Source organism: Myxocyprinus asiaticus, chromosome 48 (genome assembly GCF_019703515.2).
Source record: "Myxocyprinus asiaticus isolate MX2 ecotype Aquarium Trade chromosome 48, UBuf_Myxa_2, whole genome shotgun sequence".
NCBI lineage: Eukaryota > Metazoa > Chordata > Actinopteri > Cypriniformes > Catostomidae > Myxocyprinus > Myxocyprinus asiaticus.
The window spans coordinates 29,554,794-29,577,871 of record NC_059391.1 but is presented as its reverse complement, the minus strand read 5'-3'; the positions used below and the strand labels follow the sequence as shown (position 1 = coordinate 29,577,871).

General features: G+C 41.8%; 1 protein-coding gene across 1 annotated transcript in view; it reads right to left on the bottom strand.

Annotated features, from left to right (window-relative positions):
- The window catches only part of LOC127437108 (protein kinase C-binding protein NELL2), a 121,460-nt gene that overhangs the window by 49,674 nt on the left and 48,708 nt on the right, over nt 1-23,078 (bottom strand). The window contains exon 13 of the mRNA XM_051691782.1: nt 11,170-11,295. Coding sequence (XP_051547742.1) covers nt 11,170-11,295 — 126 coding nt within the window. The remainder of the gene's footprint in view (nt 1-11,169; nt 11,296-23,078) is intronic.

The following is a 23,078-nucleotide window of genomic DNA, read 5'->3' as shown; positions in this document are numbered from 1 at the left end:
TATTATACAGTATTATATTATATTGCATTATACATTATTGTATTATATTATATTATACAGTATTATATTATACAGTATTATATTGCATTATACAGTATTGTATTGTATTATATTATATTACATTATTGTACAGCATTATATTATATTATATTATACAGTATTGTATTATATTATATTATATTATATTTTACTTCCCTTTTTGATTTGAAACTAGTAACATGAAAAAAAATATAAATATATATAGAGCAAATAGTTTTCCTAAAGAAATGTGTACTCAAATGGGGACAGCGGGACTAAGTTGTGAAATTTTAAATAATTCAAAGCTCATTTTTTTTTATTAAATTGTTTATGTTTGGTTATTCATGTTTTTGAGACATTACAAACATTACAGATTATTTTCTGTAAAGCTGCTCTGGAACAATGTGTACTGGGAAAAGCACAAATAAAAACTATACAAATATATTTATACATTTGACTTGATTTGACTTTTATGTTACAATGTTTTTTTCTGCTTTGGCAACAAAATCTCAGTGCTGCATAGAGAGCTATAGGATGCTCCCTTGCTCCCTATTTAGTGAATGACTTAACCTCCAGTGTGCTGTCTGTCTGCACTGGTCTCAGAACAGTTCAAAATGCACCTTATTTTCACCCTAACTCCATATAAATCCTCTGAAAGCAACATTTTTCAGCTTTTGGATGAGCCCAGTAAATATAAGATTTATAAGGAAAAATAGCGCTAAAGTACACGTTAGTGTAATTGTGTGTAGCTGCGTGGCGTTTCATGATAAATAGCTCAAATTTTCAAAATGGCATATCGGATGAAACTAGAAACTGTAGTCTTTTGACTTAAACAGGTTTCAATGTAAAAACTTAATGAGGTTTCTTACCAGATGTAGTTTTATTGGTGTTTCTCCCAAAGACAAACTCCGCTGTGATCAGCGCCATGTTGTTTTGTCACATGACTCCGTGCTTCGAAAGTTATATTATATTATATTATATATTATAATATCAGCCACAAATTTAAGCATCTCTTTTTTTGGCTGATCATTTGAATGGACTGCCAAAAGTTTAAACACAAAATTTCATTAAAATTGCAAAATAACTATATTTATTTCCTACATGATAAATGGACGCCACTCGATTAATTGAATGTACAAAGTACAGTAAAAAGGTGATGTGACAACGATGAAGCATGCTACTGTTTGAAACGTTCAGCGCTGCATACTGCATACTATAAAGGAGATTTGTGTCATTTCTGCACCACTAGTGGCAACAAATGCAATTGCAAATATAATCCCGAAACACTGCCCTGTTTGTCATTGGTTGGACAAAAAGATAGCCCCGCCCCAAATACACTCATTGGATGAGCCAATGTTGCTGTGTCAGGCTGGTTGGGAAGATAGAGCAATGTTTTCAAAGTGTCACAAAGCCACATTGTTTACAGCTCTGAACGAAATCAGCCTACCAATGGCTTGCTTGGTGAACAATAAACTGGGATATGAGTAAGTATTTTAACATCTAAAAAACCGATTTCATCTTAAAAAAAAAAAAAGTAAGCAGTGTTCAATGTATGCTGCACAGAATTGAATATGCAGTAAGCTAAAATTCCATTCCAAACTTAATTTTGTCTCCTCAAAGCTGAAACACGCAAGATATTCTCAGCAAAGCCCACCAGATCTTCTCTGTTTGAAGCATCTCATTCAAAGTTGGACACTTTTTGGGCATCTCATCCAAACTTCCAGGCATGCTTTGATTACGTTGCGCTGCTTGCACACACTGGAGAGGTTTGTATTCTTGTATTTATGAAGTCGAGCTCAAAAGAGAGGACTGGAATGAAAGCAGCGTAGGGACGAGCAGAGGGGAAGTTGGCAGAGCGGAGCGGAGCTTGGCACCAGCCTCGCTTTGAAACAATGCAATCCACAAGGACAGAGCTTTTTACGTAATGAAATAGAGCAAGACAATGCAGGAAAACATTTTCCTGCACCACCATTTTCATGTAATAAAACAATTTTCATCATCCTTTTCAAAGTAATTAGTTATGGAGAACGTTTTTCAAAACGCTTCAGATTCGGTGGAGGAAAATATAGTTCCAGTCTGAATGAGAGGCGTAAACACAGCAAAATCCACAAAGAAAAATTCAAACCAAGAAGTGTAAGTGTGGACGTGACCAGACTGTTTTGGAATAGTGTGCTAATTATTTTTGTAACTGATCAGATTTACGGTTTTCGTACAGCAGCTGATCAAACCTCTGAAGAATCCCATAGATTATCATTGACTGAATGTTCAGACAAGAATATTCAAACTCCACCTGTCAAACTAGATATTTAAAATGTATCAAGTCGAAGGCCACGTCCACACTAATCTGTTTTCAGTTTCTAAACGTCATCATTTTCCAATGTAAACGGTAACGGAAAGCGGTTTTAGAAATGCTTCATTTTCAGTGGAGGAAAACATGTTGCAGTGTGGATGAGAGGCGTTGTCAAACGAGAGCATATTAGTGTGAACGTGTCCTCTCAGACAGTTTTGTAATAGTGTTCCATGTCTTTTCAAACTGATCGTATTTATGGTTTTCGTACAGCGGACGATCAAAACTTGTAAAAATCACGCAGACTTACATTGACCGAATGTTCAAACACGCCAAGGCAATTCAAACGCCAACTCTCATTTTCCTAACGTCATCATTTTCTAAAGTATGCGGTTATGGAGAGCATTTTTGCCATTCTAGAGGAAAATGCCGCTCTAGTGTAGATGACAGATGTAAACATAGCGAAATCAACGCGTTTTCAAACGAAAACGTATTAGTGTAGACGTCGCCAAACTTTGATGTTTACTTGTCTGACTATCTGATGTTCTCTGACTATCTAGCTAGCTGGTTGTTTGCCTGACACTTGTGTCTGTGTAGCCATTCAACTTTAAACGTTTAAAGCTTTCACACAAGGCTTTGTCAAGTCAGCAACATCTTGACAAACTTTACCTCACTAGTTCATGTCTGAAGCACAATTGCAGCAGGGCTGAATTTTAATACTTAGTGTTAGGGGTTTGTTCAAATCTCTAACATTAACTATGAGCGATTATAATAGGGGTCACTAATGGTTGCTTCCAAACACTCCATCCTGCATTGTGAAATGCCAAACCCACTGTGCCATTACTCAATAAACCGTTTCACATAAAGCTTTCAGGACAAGCAACAGTCTGCAATTAAGAGTGTGTACTTTTAGTGTGTATTCTATAAGTATGGTCATTTAAGGTGCTTTATGGTCTTATAATTTGTTTTCTTTTCATAAGCAGCACTGTAAAGTGTAGTCTGGGGTTTTCTACCACGGTACACACAGAGTCTGTGATTACGGCTGTATGACTCCATCTTTATAAGAAGACAGGAAGCCGACAGCCTCTCGACTGTGACAAGAGCATCTGACGGAGGCATTACCGCGGGACGCCGACTTAATCAAATGAACTGGGGCTGCTGTAGCTCACAGACATTTTAATATTGTCAGTGCAATAGAATTCAATCCATCTGCACTCTCGTATTTATCTCTGGTGGGATGCGAGAAATTAAACGTTAAATCTGTTTATCCATTTCTGTGTGAATAAAGAATGATGCTTTGGGAACACACTCCACCGTAGACACAAAACGCAAACAATAATTCCTCAGAAAAGAGAAATGCAGCATGTTTTCTTTTTAAGAGGCTGTTTGAGATATTGAAGAGCACTGAGCACTTCGTGTTGTACAGTGATGAATGTCGACTATCAAAATAAAGACATTTATATGTGGGCTCAAACGCCTCCTGGATTTGATCAAACTGCAGATTTGCATTTCTCCTTTTGAACAATAAACTGAGAGAATGCACGCTTGAGAAAACCTAATTGGCCAGTTCTGCTATTGGCCTGACTAATTATATTTAAACAGGGGGAGCATGACATTTAGACTAAACGATCTGTTGGAGATCGTTTTTCGTTCCTGCAGTGGTGATTATCTTTTAGAGGTGGGCGACATTATGTATATATAAAGTCATTTTTGCATTTTCCAAATAAAAGGTGATCTTTTTATTTTTGCAATAAAGCTTGGCAACTGTAAAAAAATTTAACCTCCGCTTTGAGTTGTGCCTAACAAATCGTAATAACAATTGTATCGATATGTTTTTGGTCGTGTCCCGCTCTGTATCAATACTACATGTTTTTCTCATACTCTCATGTTTAAAAGAAAATTACATAAAGTCTATAGCCGTTCAAATATATTTACCGTGGTATAAATAGTATAGCAAAATCTGTATCAGATTACACATTTCTCTACTGTTGCACGTTAAATACCGTCAAACCACCCGACCCTATTTTCCCAATATCGAAATTTGATGTTTAAAGGAATACTGTATTCCAGGTTTAAAGGTATCTTTTAGGTTCAATACAAGTTCAGCTCAATCGACAGTATTTGTGGCATATTGTAGATTACCATAAAAAATCATTTTGACTCATCCCTCCTTTTCTTTAAAAAAAAAAAAAAAGAGCAAAAATCAAGGTTACATTGAGGCAGTGAAGCTTAGAGTTAGTTTAGGTTAGGTTAGGTTAGGCTAGTTTAGGTTAGGTTAGGATTAAGGTATTATTTGAGCTGGAAAGTTGTTGAAATTGTCATTTTGTGGGATTACAGGGGTTACAGTGTCGTCATGGCAACGAAGTTATAAAATTGTCTATAACTTTACACAGATGCGGTTAGTAAGTGATTTTATCACAGTAAAATCATGTTAACACACATATTGTTTATGTCTTGTGTCTATACTTTTGAAACTGAGTATTTTAATGTTTACAGATTGACCCCATTGACTTCCATTCTAAGTGTCTCACTGGAACACAGATTTGTGCTTTTTTTAAAGAAAAGGAGGGACAAATCTAAATGATTTTTTGTGGCAATCAACATTATTCCTCAAATTCTGTTGATTGAGCTTAACTTGTATAAAACCAGGAATATTCATTTAAAACTTGCTGCAACTGGCGAGCAATTACTGGAGAAACAACAACAAACACAACGGTTCATATTGAAACAGTAAATATGAATTGACCATTGCAAAGAGTTTCTCTAGAGGTTCAGATGCGCTGTTTCAGCACATATATACTTCTGCTAAAACGCCTGCAGGCACATCCTCTGTGTCAGCAAATACTGCTATATTCTCTTTACAAGCTATACAAGACAACCTGTGCAGAGCTACTACAAATAATATTACAAATACTGCAAGTGTATACATTTATATACTGATTTAAAACCAGCATTTAGAGTAAACATGCATTATTTTATGTCTAATGACAGAGAAAGCATTGGAGCAGAAATTAATGTGTATTTGTGATTCCTCTTCTGTCACTCATTCGATGTTGTGTCGATGTAGTGACACTAGGGTCGCACTTGGGAGCCCCAAACGCCTCTAATCTTTGAGAAAAGGCCAATGAGAATTGGCGAGTGGAATTTGCATGCCAGTCCCCCGGACATACGGGTATAAAAGGAGCTGGCTCGCAACCACTCATTCAGAGGCGAGCAGTTGTGTGTCAGTGAGCTGAATTCCACTGCCTGCCCATTCACCTCGAAAGAAGCTTATGCTGTTGGATATACGCCGCATTCCAGCGGCTTTCTCTCCTTCTGCACGCTTAGTGCAGACTACGCCCCTGGGCGCTTCGACAGTGCTACTAAGAGAGTATATATCTCTGCAAAGATTATATTTTCCTCTATTAGAACAGCACATTGACGTGAATGTCTTTTTAAAGATGCGTCTTTTTAAAGATGCCGTTCCGTCTTTGTGTAATTCCTGGATGCGGTCATTATCTCTCTGCCTCCAACGGCCACGGGCGCTGCCTCATGTGTCTGGGCCGCGCTCACACTGAGGCAGCATTTGTGGATGGTTCGTGATCTCATTGCGAGAATATGACCATGGCAACGTTGCAGTCGCGGCTTTCCTTCCTCGGAGGGAAAGCCACTCCAGCCGCCCCCCATGCTGGGCCTTCTAATTACGGGTAGCTTAACGTCTCCTTCGGGGCTTGTGAGCAGGATGAGTCCTCGATCACTGCATCGGAGAGCGCGCTGGCGATGTCAGATGCCGAGGACTCGACTGGGCTGCCATCTTCGGGTGTGCCCGCCCAGTCTGAGTCCGAAGCATAGGTGACTGCCATGCTTGCCTGGGCCGCCGCGAGTGTCGGGTTTGACTGGAATCCTCCACCCTCCCCTGAGCCCTCACGGCTAGATGATTGGTTCCTGGGTTCGGGGTGCCGCTCACAGCCGCATCGCCCCCTCTTCCCGGAAGTTCACAACTAGCTGACGAGGTCGTGGAGGGCAACTTTTTCTGCATGAACATGACTTCCCAGTTCGTCCGCTCTCACTACCCTTGATGGCGGGGTGGCCCACGGTTATGCGGAGATTCCTCAGGTGGATAAGGCGGTTGCGGTGCATCTCTGCCTGCAAAGCGCTGCCACCTGGCAGGATCATCCGGTGCTCCCCTTCAGGGCCTGTATGACTACGTCGTCTCTGGCGACTAAAGCCTACAGTGCTGCGGGGCAGGTCGCCTCTGCCCTGCATGCCATGGCCCTCCTGCAAGTACACCAGGCCAAGGCACTGAAAGAGCTGCATGTGGGTAGTCCTGATCCTGATGTGATGCAGGAGTTGCGCTCGGTGACCGACCTCGCCCAGGCGACGAAGGTCATGGCGCGAGCACTTGGGCAGGCGATGTCCACCTTGGTGGTCCAAGAGCGCCACCTGTGGCTGAATCTGGTCGAGATTAGGGATGCCGACAAGGCTCGCTTTCTCAATGCTCCCATCTCCCAGATCGGCCTATTCGGCGACACTGTCGAGGACTTTGCCCAGCAGTTCTCGGTGGTGAAGAAGCAGACTGAGGCGATACATTACATCTTGCCCCGGTGCGGCTCGAGATCCCGTACCCCATCTGCACATCGAGGGCGTCCCCTTGTGATGGCGAAAGCCCAGGCTGCTCCGCCACAGCCCGAGCTCAGTTCTTGGCCCCAGTGTAGAGCCCCCTGCAGGAAGCTGACGCACCCCACCTCACAACTGGGCGCAAGGACCCGAAAGGCTCCTAAGCGCCCCTGAGATGGACAACCCAGGGAGGGATATGTCCACTGCTACCATGGAACTGATATCCAGATGACTCCATCCCCCGGTGGGGGGCCGGGAGGTAAATCTTGTGTTCCCTTTTGTTTAGTGTTCGCCGCACTCCATTCAAAAAAACTTTTTTTTTTGACTCCTTGTGTCACATGGTCGGTGTTTACGACCGGCGTTATCATGGTGACTGGACACTGAGCACCTGCGACTTGGACGTCGCGAACACGGGCCCCCTGCCTTCACGTGCCCGACCACACCACACTCACACCCACGGCCAGGCGGTTGTGACAAGTTACGAGGACGGTCAAAAAGTCCCTCCTCCCCCATCACCGACCCCCCAGTGCCGGGTACATGCAGCAGGGTAAGTGCTTCGAGGGCCCCCTCAGCGCATCCACGATTTCGAGACGAAGCAAGGCTCCTCAATATGGCATCCCCTGATCCCCCCTGCCGCGAGGCCTCACCCACAGGTACATTAGATGCAATTGTCCCCTTAGTGCCCCTCGCCTGGAGCTTGGACTTGTGGTTAGTGCTTTACAACCTGTCGTGGTGGCTGGCCAGGACCATCCGACTCGGCTACATGATTCAATTCGCCAGGCGCCCGCCCCGGTTCAGCGGTGCCCGCTTCACCTTGGTGCAGAGTAAGAATGCCGCCACCCTGCGTGGAGATCGTGACCCTTCTGTGCAAGGGCGCGATAGAGCCTGTCCCTCCAGCCGAGATGAGGAAAGGGTTCTACAGCCCTTACTTCATCGTGCCAAAGAAAGGTGGTGGGTTGCGGCCAATCTTGGACCTGCGAGTTTTGAACCGGGCCTTACAAAGGCTCCCCTTCAAAATGCTGATGCAGAAGCAAATTTTGGCATGCTTCCAGCATCAAGATTGGTTCGCGGCGGTAGACCTGAAGGATGCGTACTTTCACGTCTCGGTTTTACCTTGTCACAGACCCTTCCTACGGTTTGATTTCGACGGCCGGGTGTATCAGTACAAGGTCCTCCCCTTCGGCCAGTCCCTGTCCCCTCGCATCTTCATGAAGGTCGCAAGTGGGCGTCCGCATACTCAACTACCTCAGTGACTGGCTGATTCTAGCACACTCTTGAGAGTTGCTGTGCGCACACAGGGACCTGGTGCTGGGAAAAAAGCAATCTCTCCCCGGTTCAGAGCATCTCTTTTCTCTCGAGAAAAGAGATGCTCTGAACCGGGGAGAGCTTGCTCTTTTCCCAGTTGACCTGAAGCCCTAGACGGCTGAGGTGCCTGAGCACCAGGTCCCTGTGTGCGCACAGCAACTCTTGAGAGTGTGCTAGCATCAGTCAGTCGTGGAGGTAGTTGAGTATGCGGACGCCCACTTCCCTTAACGGGCAAGAGCTGCCTCTGCGACCCACACTGGAGTTAGACTCGATCTCGATGATAGTCAGTCAGTGCTTAACTGCTTGAAGTCATTCAGGCGGAAGACAGCGGTTCTAATGAAACACTTTTAGAGGCTCCTGGGTCATATGGCATCCTCGGGTTGATGCATATGAGACCGCTTCAGCACTGGCTTCAGACTCAAGTCCCGAGATGGGCATGGTGCCGCAGCACACATCGCGTGGCTATCACGCCACTCTGCTGCCACTTATTCAGCCCTTGGACAGACCTTACCTTTCTGCGGGCAGGAGTCCCCCTACAGAAAGTGTCCTGATGCGTCGTGGTCACCACAGACACCTCCAAGTTGGGCTGGGGCACTGTGTGCAATGGGCATGCAGCCACTGGCAGGGAGGACAAGGAACAGGTCACCCTCCTGGCCCACTCAGACTTGATTCTCGGATCTGACGCTCCTCGCGACAGCTCCTCCCTGGCAGATCCCCCTGAGGAAGGACCTCCTCTCTCAGGGACAGGGCACCATCTGGCACCCACGCCCAGACCTCTGGAACCTCCACGTCTGGCCCTTGGATGGGACACAGAAGACCTAAGTGGCCTACCACCAATAGTGGTAGACACGATCACTCAGGCCAGGGCTCCCTCTATGAAGCAGCTTTATGCCCTGAAGTGGCATTTGTTCACGAGTTGGTGTTCTTCCCGAGGTGAAGACCCCCAAAGATGCGCAGTTGGGTCAGTGTTTTCCTTCCTGCAGGAGAGGCTGAAGGGGTGGCTGTCCCCCTCCACCTTGAAGGTGTATGTGGCCGCCATAGCGGCACACCACAACGCAGTGGATGGTAAGTCCTTAGGGAAGCACGACCTGATCATCAGGTTCCTGAGAGGTGCCCGGAGGCTGAATCCTCCTTGGCCACGCCTCTTTCCCTCAAGGGATCTCCCTGTGGTCCTCCTGGGCCATCGGAGAGCCGTGTTTGAGCCGCTAGAGTCAGTTGAGCTGAAAGCCCTCTCTTTGAAGATGGCCCTCACCTCCATCAAGAGGGTTTGGGACCTGCAAGCATTCTCTGTCAGTGATACCTGCCTGGAGTCCGGTCCAGTAGACTCTCAAGTGGTCCTGAGACTCCGGCTGGACTATGTGCCCAAGGTTCCCATGACCCCCTTCAGGGATCAGGTGGTGAGCCTGCAAGTGCTGCCCCGGGAGGAGGCAGACCCAGCCCTGTTGTTGCTGTGTCCAGTGCGTGCTTTGCACACCTTCTTGGATCGCACGCAGAGCTTTAGACGCTCTGAGCAGCTCTTTGTCTGCTTCAGTGAACAGCGGAAAGGGAACGCTGTCTCCAAACAGAGGCTTGCCCACTGGATCATGGATGCTATCACTCTGGCATACCAAGCCCAGGCCATGCCTGCCCCTTTGGGAATACGAGCACACTCTACAAGGAGTCTGGCATTCTCGTGGGCACTGGCCAATGGTGCCTCTCTAGCAGACATCTGCAGAGTAGCGGGCTGGGCAACACCTAATACCTTTGCGAGTATTTACAATCTCCGGGTTGAGCTGGTTTCGTCCTGTGTTTTGTCAGGTACGAACAGGTAAGTTTGGTCATACGGAACAGCTGGTCGGGTGTATCGCTTGCGTATAGTGCCTTTCCCCTCCATGAGGTGAAGATGTGTGCTGCTTCTCCTATGCGAGTTCACGAACCTGTGAACCCTGGATGTCCTTCCTCCCTAGCCCTGTGGCTCGTGAATTCGGCGGAGGAATTTGCAGACGGAACAGTATGTGTGCTAATATGCCCTGTACTGGTGTAGGTACTCCACAGGTGCTAGTTACTCCGGTAACCCCCTGTGATGTATTTTCAGCGGTACGCTCTCCCTGTCGGCAGACCCACGTCTCCCTTGGGCAGAGCCCTCCCTGCCCCCGGTCACTGTGTTGTAGAGCTCCTCCCCTTCAAGGCAGGACTTACCACCGTGCCTCTTCCATGTGTGGCTGGTGAGCCCACGTGACGTATTGCCACATGTTACCTCCCCTTCGGGCAGAATGTGGTCTCCGTGGGGTCTTTTCCCCCTGAAAGAATAGGAAAGGGAAAGAACACCTTCCCCGATGCATATAATAGCATTAGATGGCCCCAGCCGAATCTAATACTCTGTGGAGAGAAATATAGAGAGAAAAGGCCGTGGCTGGTGCAGCCTGCTCCCATGCTAGTTACGTCGCTTCCCCCCCTCTGGGATGTGGGGAACTACATGACATCTTGTGGGGCATTGGGGGAGGTTACGTGCGGACTGATGCACCTGTTATTACGCACGCAGCAGCATGCTTGCACCTGCATCGGCAGTTCACGTAACACGGTCCAGCTGTTGTGGTGTTTTTTTATAGGGTCCCCTAGTGTTACTACATCGTCCCTCTTGCCACAACGCTGTAATATCTGCTGAAATGGCTGGGACGTTGTCTCGGCTCCTCAGCACAAAACCTGAATGTGTGGTTGCGAGCCAGCTCCTTTTATACCCGTATGTCTGGGGGAGTGGCATGCAAATTCCACTCGCCAATTCTCATTGGCCTATTCTCAAAGATTAGAGGTGTTTGGGGCTCCCAAGGGCGACCCCCTAGTGTCACTACATCGACGTGTCTCGTTCCCTCCATCAGGGAACAGAGGTTACAACAGTAACCAAGACGATGTTAACAGTCGAACTGGTCTGTGACTGGTCTGTCTCGAATCTCTGTCCTGTGATTGATTATATCTCTCCGTCTCACCTGTACAGGAGTAATCATCGATGCGGATAAATCCAGTGTGACAGATACACATGAAGGATCCGGCGGTGTTCACACACTGAGTGTTCTCGCGGCAGTAGTGTCTCCCCTCCGCACACTCATCGATATCTGTGAAAAAACAAACATAAACTGTGTAATTAAAACACATGGGTCTAGTAAAGAAAATGCGTGGTTACGAGTTTGATCAAGTCGAAAGCTATTGCTATTGCACCCTTGAATGAGGAAATTTCCCCCAGGATAAAAGTGTCCTAAATTGCTACTAACTAACTGTATTAGCTAAAACAGAAACATTCAAATCTTCGAATCGTGAATTGAATCTTTCTGCCGGGACCGAATCTAGCTGCTTGGGGCGTTATGCCTGTCAGTTACAGTATGGCTGAGTGATATATAAAATATTTGCGATATATTCAGTATTATATTGTTTGCGATATCAAGTTATCCAACATTGTGAATATCACGATAATTTTAATGCACTTTTATTTGGCCATTAAGTTTCCTAAAGACTGCGTAGAGCGCTTGATTTTTTTAACAGAGTCTCTGAATTTAACTGAAGTTTGATTAATGTCCACGAATTAGTTCTTTTGAACTTAGTTTCAGTGAATCAGTTCAACAGTTTGTTTGCGTCATCAATTAATTTTTTTTTATTTTTTTTTTACCGATTTTCAGAACGTTTTAGTAAAATATGTTGGAAAATTGTCGCATAAATTTTAAAACCATTTTCGTTCACATAGCGAAAACAATGAGGAAAACGTGCCTTGACTATTATTTACTTGATTTTTACAGTTTTACTCTTTTTTTTGGCATAAAACATCTTAAATCTACTTGGCTAACAATGGTCGTTTGGTCGAAATTATTGTTCCTCTGATTTAAGAGCAAATACTTTAAAATCAAAGGTATCGGATATTGCTACAAGACTGACAAATATTAATAAATATTGAAAAATATATAGAGATAGATAGATAATTTGTATTATTATTTTTACAATAAAATATGTAGCTATACTGCACAACCATTGTGAAAGTACATTAGAGATATTAAAAACTTCTCACAGAGTTAAATGTGCATAAATGAAAAAGTTCAAGCACTCTTTACCTGGATTCAAGAGTCCTTTTGATTAATTCTGTTACTTTGTGGCATTTTAATAAAGCTACAGAATGCCAGTAAGGGGAGATATCATCCATGACATTTCCAGAAAAAAAGGTTTCAGACACACGCCCCACTCGTGTGTCACGACTCCTTGAATTTATCGCGCCCAGATCAAATAAAAAGTATTAAATAAAATCTTATAGACTTACAGACCTAATAAAAAGCCTTATGAATTTTCACCAGCGCTGTTGTGCCTCATTCGTGATAAATTCAGACTGGCTTTATGGCTCAGGACTTCAAATGAAACTTTAACCCAATTTACTTCAAACTCTCGCCCTTCAGCATAACCTCTGCCGTTTCTCTTGTGTAATTCACTTAAGTCGCACTTCTCTACAGGTCGCGTGATTAAACCTCTGTTATTCTTGAAAGGAATTACCACATCATCTTTCAAACTCGCATGCATCCATCACGTGTACACAGCTCACATGCGCTGACTACAAAACACGCACACACGTTTCTCCTGGAGAGAATCAAACAACCTTGCCACAGACGGGAGTAAATCAGTACGCCTGTGTGAATGAACGCCCCTCCTCCTGCTATCCATCAGAGCCTGTCGTTCTTCCCTCTCTGATAGCAAGGTACATTCACCCTGACAATGACAGCATGTTCTTCCACGACAGGGAGAGGTGTAGTGAACTACTCTTGCCCAGAATCTAGTGTGCTATTTTTTTCCTTATTATCTTTTACAAGACTTGATGCAGGTGCCTGTTCGTTGCACTGCACTGTTTTTGTCTTGTCATATTTAAACATACATTTACATGAGAAGCAAAATTGCATAAGTCATTTACACTTTACAATTTTTTAACAACATTAGTTAACATGAACTAACAATGAACAATACTTTTACAGCATTTATTAATCTTAGTTCATGTTAATTTCAACATATACTAATAAATTTTTAAAATCAAAAGTTGTGTTTGTTAACATAAGTTAATGCACTATTAACTAACAAAGAACAATTGTGTTTTTACTAACTAACATTAACAAAGCTTAATAAATGCTGTAAAATATATATTTTTAATTGTTAGTTCATGATACCTAATGCATTAACTAATGTTGACGCATGGAAACTTATTGTAAAGTGTTACTGATAAGTCTTGTTTTCAAAGACTTGTTTTATTGTTATCTTGAATTACGTTTCTTTTTCTTTATTTTATTTTATTATTATTATTACCCAGATTTGATCGTTTGATAGCCATGGAATAAAAACATAAAAAATTTGTGTATCTCACAAATCTTGCACTTGCAACTGTATATCTTGCAGTTGTGAAAAATAAAGTCAGAATTGTGAAATATATAAGTTCAGAATTATTAGTTTTTTATTGCATTATATTATAATTTTATTACATAATTCATTCACGTAATTGTGACTTTTACCGTATCTTCAATTTTGACTTTATATCACACAATTGTGACTATCTTTCAATTGCAACTTTATATTTAGAAATTGTGACTATATATCACACAAATGCAACTTTATATCATGTAATTGCGACCTACAGTGTATCACAATTGTGACTATATTGCAATAGCGACTTTATATTATGCAATTGCGATTTAATAGCATGCAACAACAATTTTATATCACACAATTGCAACATTATATCTTGAAATTGCAACATAATAGCACGCAATAGCAATTTTATATCTCAACTTTATTTCTCAAAATTGCAATCACAAGCTATAGTTTTGCATTTACAAGAATTAAAGTCACAATGGACTACTTGCACTGAGCCTCATGATGTACTTCCACTTTGAAATAGTGCGGCCCGCTAGTTTCCGGTTAAACGTGTTTACATTCGCCATAGTCGCCACTTAAAATGAGTGTTCAAAGGAGTATTTTCAAGTACGGATCTTTTCAGAGATAAGAGAAGAAATATTCTGAACATTACTGTGAACAGCTTTTTCAAAATTCAGTGGAAGAACAGTTTTCAGAGCTTTAATTCAGCCCGAGCCGATCTGAGAAAGCAATGGCTTGTAGATACTCCAATCCAAGCGCATTTCACCGTTTCTCCTCACACAGAGGTCTGTAGCAGTCATTTAACCACAGATTACTGGAATGAGACAAAGGGTGTCTGCACCAGCGGCGCTCTTTGAATTAAACAACTATGTGCTTCAGTCACTGCCATGACCCATGTGTGAGGGAGAGAGACATGATGAACGCATGCATCAACCTGTTTTTATTAAATGTTTTAATCTTAATTTTGTGTCTCTGTTTCACTGATAAGTGCTGTGTATCGATACATTTTGAAATGCAAATGCATAAGTAAGAGCTGCTAAAGATAATGAGTTATAACATTTGAAATAGATTAAATATATGCAGTGTGGTTAAATATATATATTTAGCGCAGTTATTTATTTAGTTAATTTGATTATACAATTGCTTCATTCTGTTCTGAGTGATTTTTAAAGCATGTTCAGAGTAAGATAACAGCTAATGTATTTATAAATATCCTTAGAACTGGAGCAAAAGCTTGTGTTTGTAACTGATAATTGTGGTAAATGAAGCTCCCTGCAATCGTAAAGAGATTGTTTTTTTCATTTCAAACAGTGACTTTACTCATTAGCATACAGGTTCACACAGGTCGTTGTGAGGGAGATCCCTCACAGCTAAGTGCACATAAATCAGGTTTGATGGAGACATGTGCTTGTGTTTAAAGTAAATGTGGACATGAGTCTTGACAGGGGTCAACAAGTCCAGCACAGAATAAACAACAAAGATAAATGGTCTAACAAACGGCCTTACAAGCGATTACAGCTGCTGGTTCACACAATGTTTCGCAGTCGTCTGCTTGAGTTGATAATAATCTCAGCAGGCAAGCAGTTAAAATATAGCATAGGCAAAATTCACTTTAAATACATGTGTAAACTAGTAATCAACTGAAATGGGTTTTTCAGTGGTGAATGCTGATATGGACAACTGGAGAGCAGAGGACCAACAAAATGCTGGTACGTGTCATCAGTGGCGTAGTCAGTGGTGTACCAGGCTTCTCTGTTGTTAAGGAAAATTAGATAAAAATGGGGCAAAAACTTGTCCCATCCATTTTTGTTGAGGCCCACCCAAAAGTAATTTTAGGCATTAGATATAACATGGGTAGTGAACCATTCGTTTTGTTTTTGTGCTTGATCCATTTCACCCCTAGAACTACAATGGAATTGTCATGGTACACATCCAAAAAAACATGATGCCATGCCAATGTATGGCCCATTTTTGGGTCGCAACCCATCAGTTGAGAGTGTCAGGTTTCTGCCAAGGTGTGTGTGAATCGGACCAGTATGCCTTCATGCTGTGGGTGGCATTATGTGTTTCTATCTCTTTTATTTCTCTGGCTCTATCTCTCTGCTCCAGTGCTGTCTGTCTGCGTGTAGTCTGATAACACACTGTGTGTTTCCCTGACAGAATGAAAGCTGGAAATACGCATTCACCTCCTCCACAACTGTGGCTGTTGTCCCAAGCACAGGTGTGCATCGGAGAAAACACTCAGGGTATATTTCATACACATATCTGGTAAAAAACACCATACACTAGGGATGAACAAAACAACATATTCTCAAAATAACTAGTCAGTTGGATGTCTAAACAACTATTCAGCCTTAAAGAAGCCCTGTTCAATAACGCTGGTGTAGGGTCATGTCGACAGCATGCAATCATGCTCATTTCCTTGGAGGTTTTACATAGGACGCATTCTTGTGATCAAAAGCAGTTCGACGTAGCGCAATAGAATGGAACAGAAAGCGTTCTTTCTTTTTCGGGAAAATGGACCCTGCTTATGATATTAACATAGTTAACTTCCCCTAGACTTTACAGTGAATTCAAATGCACATTGATTTCTTGAACATAAACAGAGCACTCGATAAACACACTGAGCCTCATTTGAAAGACATTCGTCAAGTGTCCAGTGGTTAGCACATAACCTGTCGTGCTCGCTTATACTAATTAGCCTGAGCGCTAACTCTGCAAGAGAGTGTTTAATGTCTTTAGACAGACCTCGGTTAATTAAAATCCACTTCAACCGTGATAAAGTCCTCGGTCAGGAGTAAACAGGAAACATTTTCAGGAAAAATCTTGAAAGTGCCTTAAAGGAGACCTATTATTGCCCTTTTTACAAGATGTAATATAAGTCTCAGGTGTCCCCAGAATGTGTCTGTGAAGTTTCAGCTCAAAATACCCCACGGATCATGTATTATACCATGTTGTAAATGCTTCTTTTTAGGTGGAATCAAAAACACGCTGTTTTCGTGTGTGTCTCTTTAAATGCAAATGAGCTGCTTCTCCCCGCCCCCTATTATTATACAGACAGTAAGCGTAAATAACGACAAAACTCTGGTCTCCGTGAATACAATCAGAGACAATGGTAACTGACAGTAAGCGTTTTCGGGTTAAAAATTAAAAATAATGATATAGCTCTGTTCTCCGCGAATACAGTCAGAGACAATGGTAACTTTAGCTGCATTAGCCGTGGAATCAGCTAACAAGCACATTCGGAAAGGCGATTTGCAAACATTCACAAAATATAAAGTGCGATACGAAAGCTGGAACACGAACAGTTGGCACTGATCCATGCTTGAAAATCAAATTTTTGGTTTATATTTGTGGCAGCAGGGGGGTGGTCGAGCACACGTCCGGAGAGAGAGAAAGCGGTAAGGGCGCTTACACCGGAGCTAAATTATGTCTAACAACTGTCTCTAATTCCAGTGAGCTGGGGAGAGCGGCATGTAAACAGCCACGCCACCGTCAGAAGCAGAGAGAGAATGACACATCAGTCCAGTGTTGGCGTGTGTCCTGAATGTCAAAAAGATGCATGTCTTTTAAGAAGTTTATGTTTATGGAGAGTTTCTGTTATTGGTGAAGCTATCTGAGTGAACCCAGGAAAACACTAGAGAGAGTGTACAGGCTGTGCAAAATAAAAGCCTTACTTTGACGGTGTCTGAGCTTCCCGACTCGTCATTTCCCGTGCAACCTTCACAATATTGACCTTCATTCACAAAGCAGTCTGGTGTAAAATGATTTGCACAAACATACACAAATTTTGGTATGTTTTGGGGCACATTTTCTTCAAAAACAAAACTTGTCCACTGCGTCTTCAGTGGCTCTGATGCCAGGAGTACATGAAGACTCATATTTTCACTTTTACAGCCTACAACAGAACACGTATGACGCTTATGAAGTTGAGACACTATTCTTCTCACTGTAGCTGCTCCAGCGTGGAAAAAAATGGTGGACTGTGTGTCGATCTCAGGTGAGGATCTATGATAATAGGGTGGAGTCTGTCACCAGCTGTGGGCGAGGAAACGAAAACCGATCGTTTTGAAACGCTGTTTTTGATTAATAGAAATATAAGAAAGAGTGGGTGGACTTTTAACATTGTAGGATGGTTGTGTACACCCACTGCCAACTCACATTTATGTTCAAACACCATGTAAAAGTGCATTTTGCATAATAGGTCCCCTTTAAATAATTAATGAGATTTGGCACGATGACAACAAAGCAATTGCTGAAATTGAAAGAGCATGTGAGTGGTGGTGGTGTAGTGGACTAAAGCACTGAACTGGTAATCAGAAGGTTGTTGGTTCAATCCCCACAGCCACCACCATTGTGTCCTTGAGCAAGGCACTTAACTCCAGGTTGCTCCAGGGGGATTGTCCCTGTAATCAGGGCACTGTAAGTCGCTTTGGATAAAAGCATCAGCCAAATGCGTAAATGGAAATGTAAGTTCACGAAAATCGCTGCTATTGTCTTATTAACTTGCACTCACAGCCAATAAATCATGCAACAGTCATCTTTGGCATTCGGAGCAAGAGGTAATAAAGTGAATAAACTTCCCAGCGATACAGCATGAGAGAATGGACTGTGGCAGGCCATATTAATCCTAATGAATTGCTTTGTCTCTTATAAGTCGTTCTCTTAACAAAACCAAAGCAGACTCAGTAGACTGAGTGCGTCCCGAGAGAGCTGAGCATTGACTGGGAACAGCCGGCCATTTGTCACGGGAGCGAATCCGTTGAAGAATGAGAGAAGAGTGAGAGATGGTAATCAGTTTCCTGGACCCTGCTGGAAGAAAACAGCTGATGTTTTGGAACATGATAGCTGGTTTCTATCGGGGTTAAGCTGATCATTTTCTGGTTGACAACCCACCATGTTCCAAAAACCAAAATTGAAAATTGTTCGTAAAAACACTCTTGAATGGATTTCTGAGCAATTAGCAATTAATTCGTACTGCTCATTTTTCATGAACGAGGAGAATTAAACAGACTTCTATTCCTCAAAGCCTAGTTTTCATTTGTGTCAAATTAAATATGCTGTCTGTTTCCTGACTTCATACCTAGTAAGTGCTCCTGGTAACCCCTGAAGTAGACATCAGTACGTAAACCCTACAATCTACCCTAAAACACTGCCAAGTTCACTAAAGATCACCAGTCACTCATATCTCTCTCGCTTCGTCACATCTACATTAATTACATTTGAGATTTGACTTCGCTTTTACAGTTGATGCCAATTAACCCTCGATCACCTAACGACATTTCCCGCTCAAACCACGGAGCTATAAAATCCGTTAGCATCCTCATTCATCTCTATGTCTGTGCTCAGCTAGCGCAGGTTTCCCAGAGAGCTTTGGTCATGGGTGCTCAGTTCCGGGATCGGGTGTCACGTGACTGATCACTCGTCAATGGGAATAGATAGGGAAAAACGCTTTTAAGAGCCCTTCATCGGAGACGATGCGGATGTGCTATAATGTAATGAAATAGTTTAAATTGAAATGGTTCTTGGAACATTTTTTATTTCATCATAAATCACAGCTACTTTTGAATGGCTGTCTATGGAGAAACATGCTTTTTGCCATCGGGTTGCGTAGTTCCAGCATCTACCAGCAGGTGCTAACAGGGACCTGCTAACAAGCCAGTTCCTGACCCCTGACTCAAACCCTCAAAGCAATGACACCCTTAATAATAATAATAATAATAATAATAATAATACATTTTATTTATAGGCGCCTTTCACAACACTCAAGGTCACCTTACAAACTGAACACAACAAAGTCATCCTTGAAAGCATCAACAATAACAACATTAAGCAAACAATACTATGATATACAATAAAACATTGGAAGATACAAAGTATGAACTCAATGCATGCACAGTCATAAAAAAGCCTGTTTAAAAAGGTGAGTTTTAAGATGAGATTTAAAAGTATGAAGACTTTCACTGTTATGAATGTCCAGAGGAAGGGAATTCCATAAGTGAGGGGCAGAATAACTAAAGGCTCTAGACCCCATAGTGTTCAGATGAATACATGGTATGACAAGACGAGTTGATGAGGAAGATCTGAGGGTACGAGTAGGTGTATAGATATGAAAAATATCGGAGAGGTATGAAGGAGTAAGATTATTTAAAGCCTTGTATGTAAGAAGCAAGATTTTGAAATCAATTCGGTACTTACCCGGAAGCCAGTGCAGATGTTGAAGAACAGGTGAAATGTGTTCAATACAGGGGGTTCTAGAAATGATTCGTGCAGCTGAGTTCTGGACCAGCTGAAGTTTATGAAGAAGTTTGGAAGGAAGACCAGAGAGGAGAGCATTGCAGTAATCAATACGGGATGTAACTAGTGCATGAATGAGAATGGCAGTGCTCTTCAATGTGAGAGAGGGACGTAGACGATTAATATTGCGTAAATGAAAGTATGCAGAGCGAGTTATATTATTAACATGGGCTTCAAAGGATAAAGTGCTATCAAGGATGACACCCAGACTCTTAACCTGTGAAGAAGGAGAAGCAGTGGACTGATCAATAGTCACAGAAAAATCAGTTTTTGTCAAAATATATTTGGTGCCTACAAGGAGAATTTCAGATTTTCCACAACTTAATTTGTTTTAATTTCAGATAAACAGCTGGACGGAGAGGGCGGAGGAAGGGAAGAAGTGTGCTTGGAAGACAGGTAGAGCTGGGTGTCGTCGGCATAGCAGTGAAAATTGACACCATGTTTCCTAAATATATGACCAAGGGGCAGTAAATAAATAATAAATAGAAGAGGGCCCAAAACTGAGCCTTGTGGAACGCCAGTGATAACTTGTGATCCTTTCATCGAGTACATACTGCAATCAAGATTTGTAAAAGCGTAAATATAGTTACAAGTGTGAGAGAAAGTGAGATTTGTGAAAGAATAAATCAAATTGCAAGCATAAAATGGTTTTTGAATGTGAACAGAACATTTTGTAAAGGTGTAAATCAAGTTGCAAGCTAAGAAAAAAAGATACTTGTTGTGAATCTGTAACTTCGTATTAACACAAAATAAATATTATTCTGACTTCCTTTTTTTTTGGGCTTACAATTTTGGCACTGTTTTTGCACGTAAACATGGCCAAAAACATTGCAAACTTGCGATCAGCGATATGCAAGCAAAGAAAGGGTGTCATGAATGGCAAAATGGATTCAGTCTGTATGTTAATTATTTTAATTCTATGTTTAATTAATTTTATATATAATTGGATGACATTTGGATGGATGGATGGAATTTGCTGGTACAATAGAACTAATGCTAATAAACAAAAATGGTTAAAGTAAGCTATATAAAACTAAACTCTTTGAGCATTAAAAGTTAATAGTAATTTTCTGCTAATTCTGTGTTAATTTGGTGATGGATGGATGGATGGATGGATGGATGGATAAAACAATGGATGGATGGATGAATGGATGGACAGATAGATAGTTGGATGGATGAATGGATGAATGGATGGACAGATAGATAGTTGGATGGATGAATGGATGGACAGATAGATAGTTGGATGGATGGATGGATGGACAGACAGACAGATAGCTGGAAGGATGGACGGATGGATTGGATGGATGGACATATAGAATAATTGATGGATGGATGAATAGATGGATGAACAGATAGAATGATGGATGGACAGATGGATGGATGATAGATGGACGATGGATGGATGGACATATAGAACGATGGATGGATGGACGGACGATAGATGGATGGACAGACAGATTGGATAGATAGACAGACGGATGGACGGACAGATTGGGTGGATGGATGGACGGACAGATGGACGGACAGATGATGGATGGATGGATGGATGGACGGACAGACAGATTGGATAGATAGATGGACAGACGGACGGACAGACAGATTGGATGGATGGACAGATAGACAGATAGAGAGATGGGTGGCTGGATGGAGGGACAGATAGATGGATAGATGGGTGGATGGATGGAGGGATGGACAGATGATAGATGGATGGATGGAGGGACAGATGGATGGATGGATGGATGGATGGGTGGATGGATGGAGGGACAGATAGATAGATAGATAGATAGATGGGTGGATGGATGGAGGGACGGACGGATGGATGGATGGAGGGATGGAGGGATGGATGGATGGATCTTATATTGGAATATTTTTGCCACAAACACAAGTCATTTACACTTTGCAATAGTTTATTTTGACACATACAGACTGATTCTTCGCAGTCAATCTGTTTTGCTGTTAGGCATGCTTTCTTTGCTTGCTTATTGCTGATTGCAGGTTTGCAATATAAAGGTAAAAAAAACAGTGCCAAAAGCCTAAATGCATAAAAAAAAAGGAACACCGATCAACTTAACTTTTGGTTATTCTGAAGTTTCAGATTCACAACACATGAATTACACTTAAGCAAATCATTACAGTATTGCAAATCTTTTTATCTTACGCTTGCAACTTGATTTACTATTTCACAAATCTGACTCTGCACGTGCATATCTTTCTATCAAGCTTGCAACTAAATTTAAGCTTTTACAAATCTTAGTCTGCACATGCAAATCTTTTAGGCACTAATTTACCTTCATATTCAGGACCCAGATTTTACACTGGACATCTCAACGTGATCTCGATCTTATGTAAAGTTTGGTTCTAGCAAACGTACATTCTCTTACGTTTGCATAGACACCGAAACATACAATACTGATGTATTGACAACATTTAAACATCATCATTTTACATATTAACATCTATAGAAATGTACAAATGTTTACATGTGCTGTTTGAACCGATTAATATGGAATAATTAATAGATTTAATCAGTTAATTACATTTCATTTATAATCAATAAGATTAGTTAAATGCCATTAAATTGATTTAATGAAGTTGACATTATAATATGACATTTTAATGGTTTCATTCAGTTCTGTGTGATTTCTGTTGCCTTATGCAACATTTTTAAGGATTACGTCACTTTAACTAAGACTAAACTTTAAAATGTTAAAATGAAGAAAAACTCTGTAATTGTTCAATCATTTATTAAATATTTAGTTTATTTTTGTTTGCCATGGGACACAAAAGGAGTTTTCAGAATATGCCAAAAACAAAATAAAGCACAAAAAGCACCATAAAACAATAATAAAATTAATCCATAAATTTGTTAGCTATAATCCAAATCTTCAGACTGCTTTCTGAGAAGAACAGACCCAAATTCAAGCCTTTTATTCAACGATCTCCATCTCCATCCACCGCAGCGCCCGCCGTAACCGTCAACCCACGTTTCGTTTTCAAGAAGCATTACGAGCAGCGGTTTTATGGCCTTTTACGTGTTTTAAATGCTTAATAAATGGTTATGGTTAGGTTTAGGAGTAGGTGTGGGATTAGCAGATGTAAAATATATATAAATTAATATATTGTAACAAAAAACATTGCTACTGTACATTAATTAACTTGTTACATGTTTTATATTGTTGTTTAGAGGTTGGGGTAGGGTTACGGGATC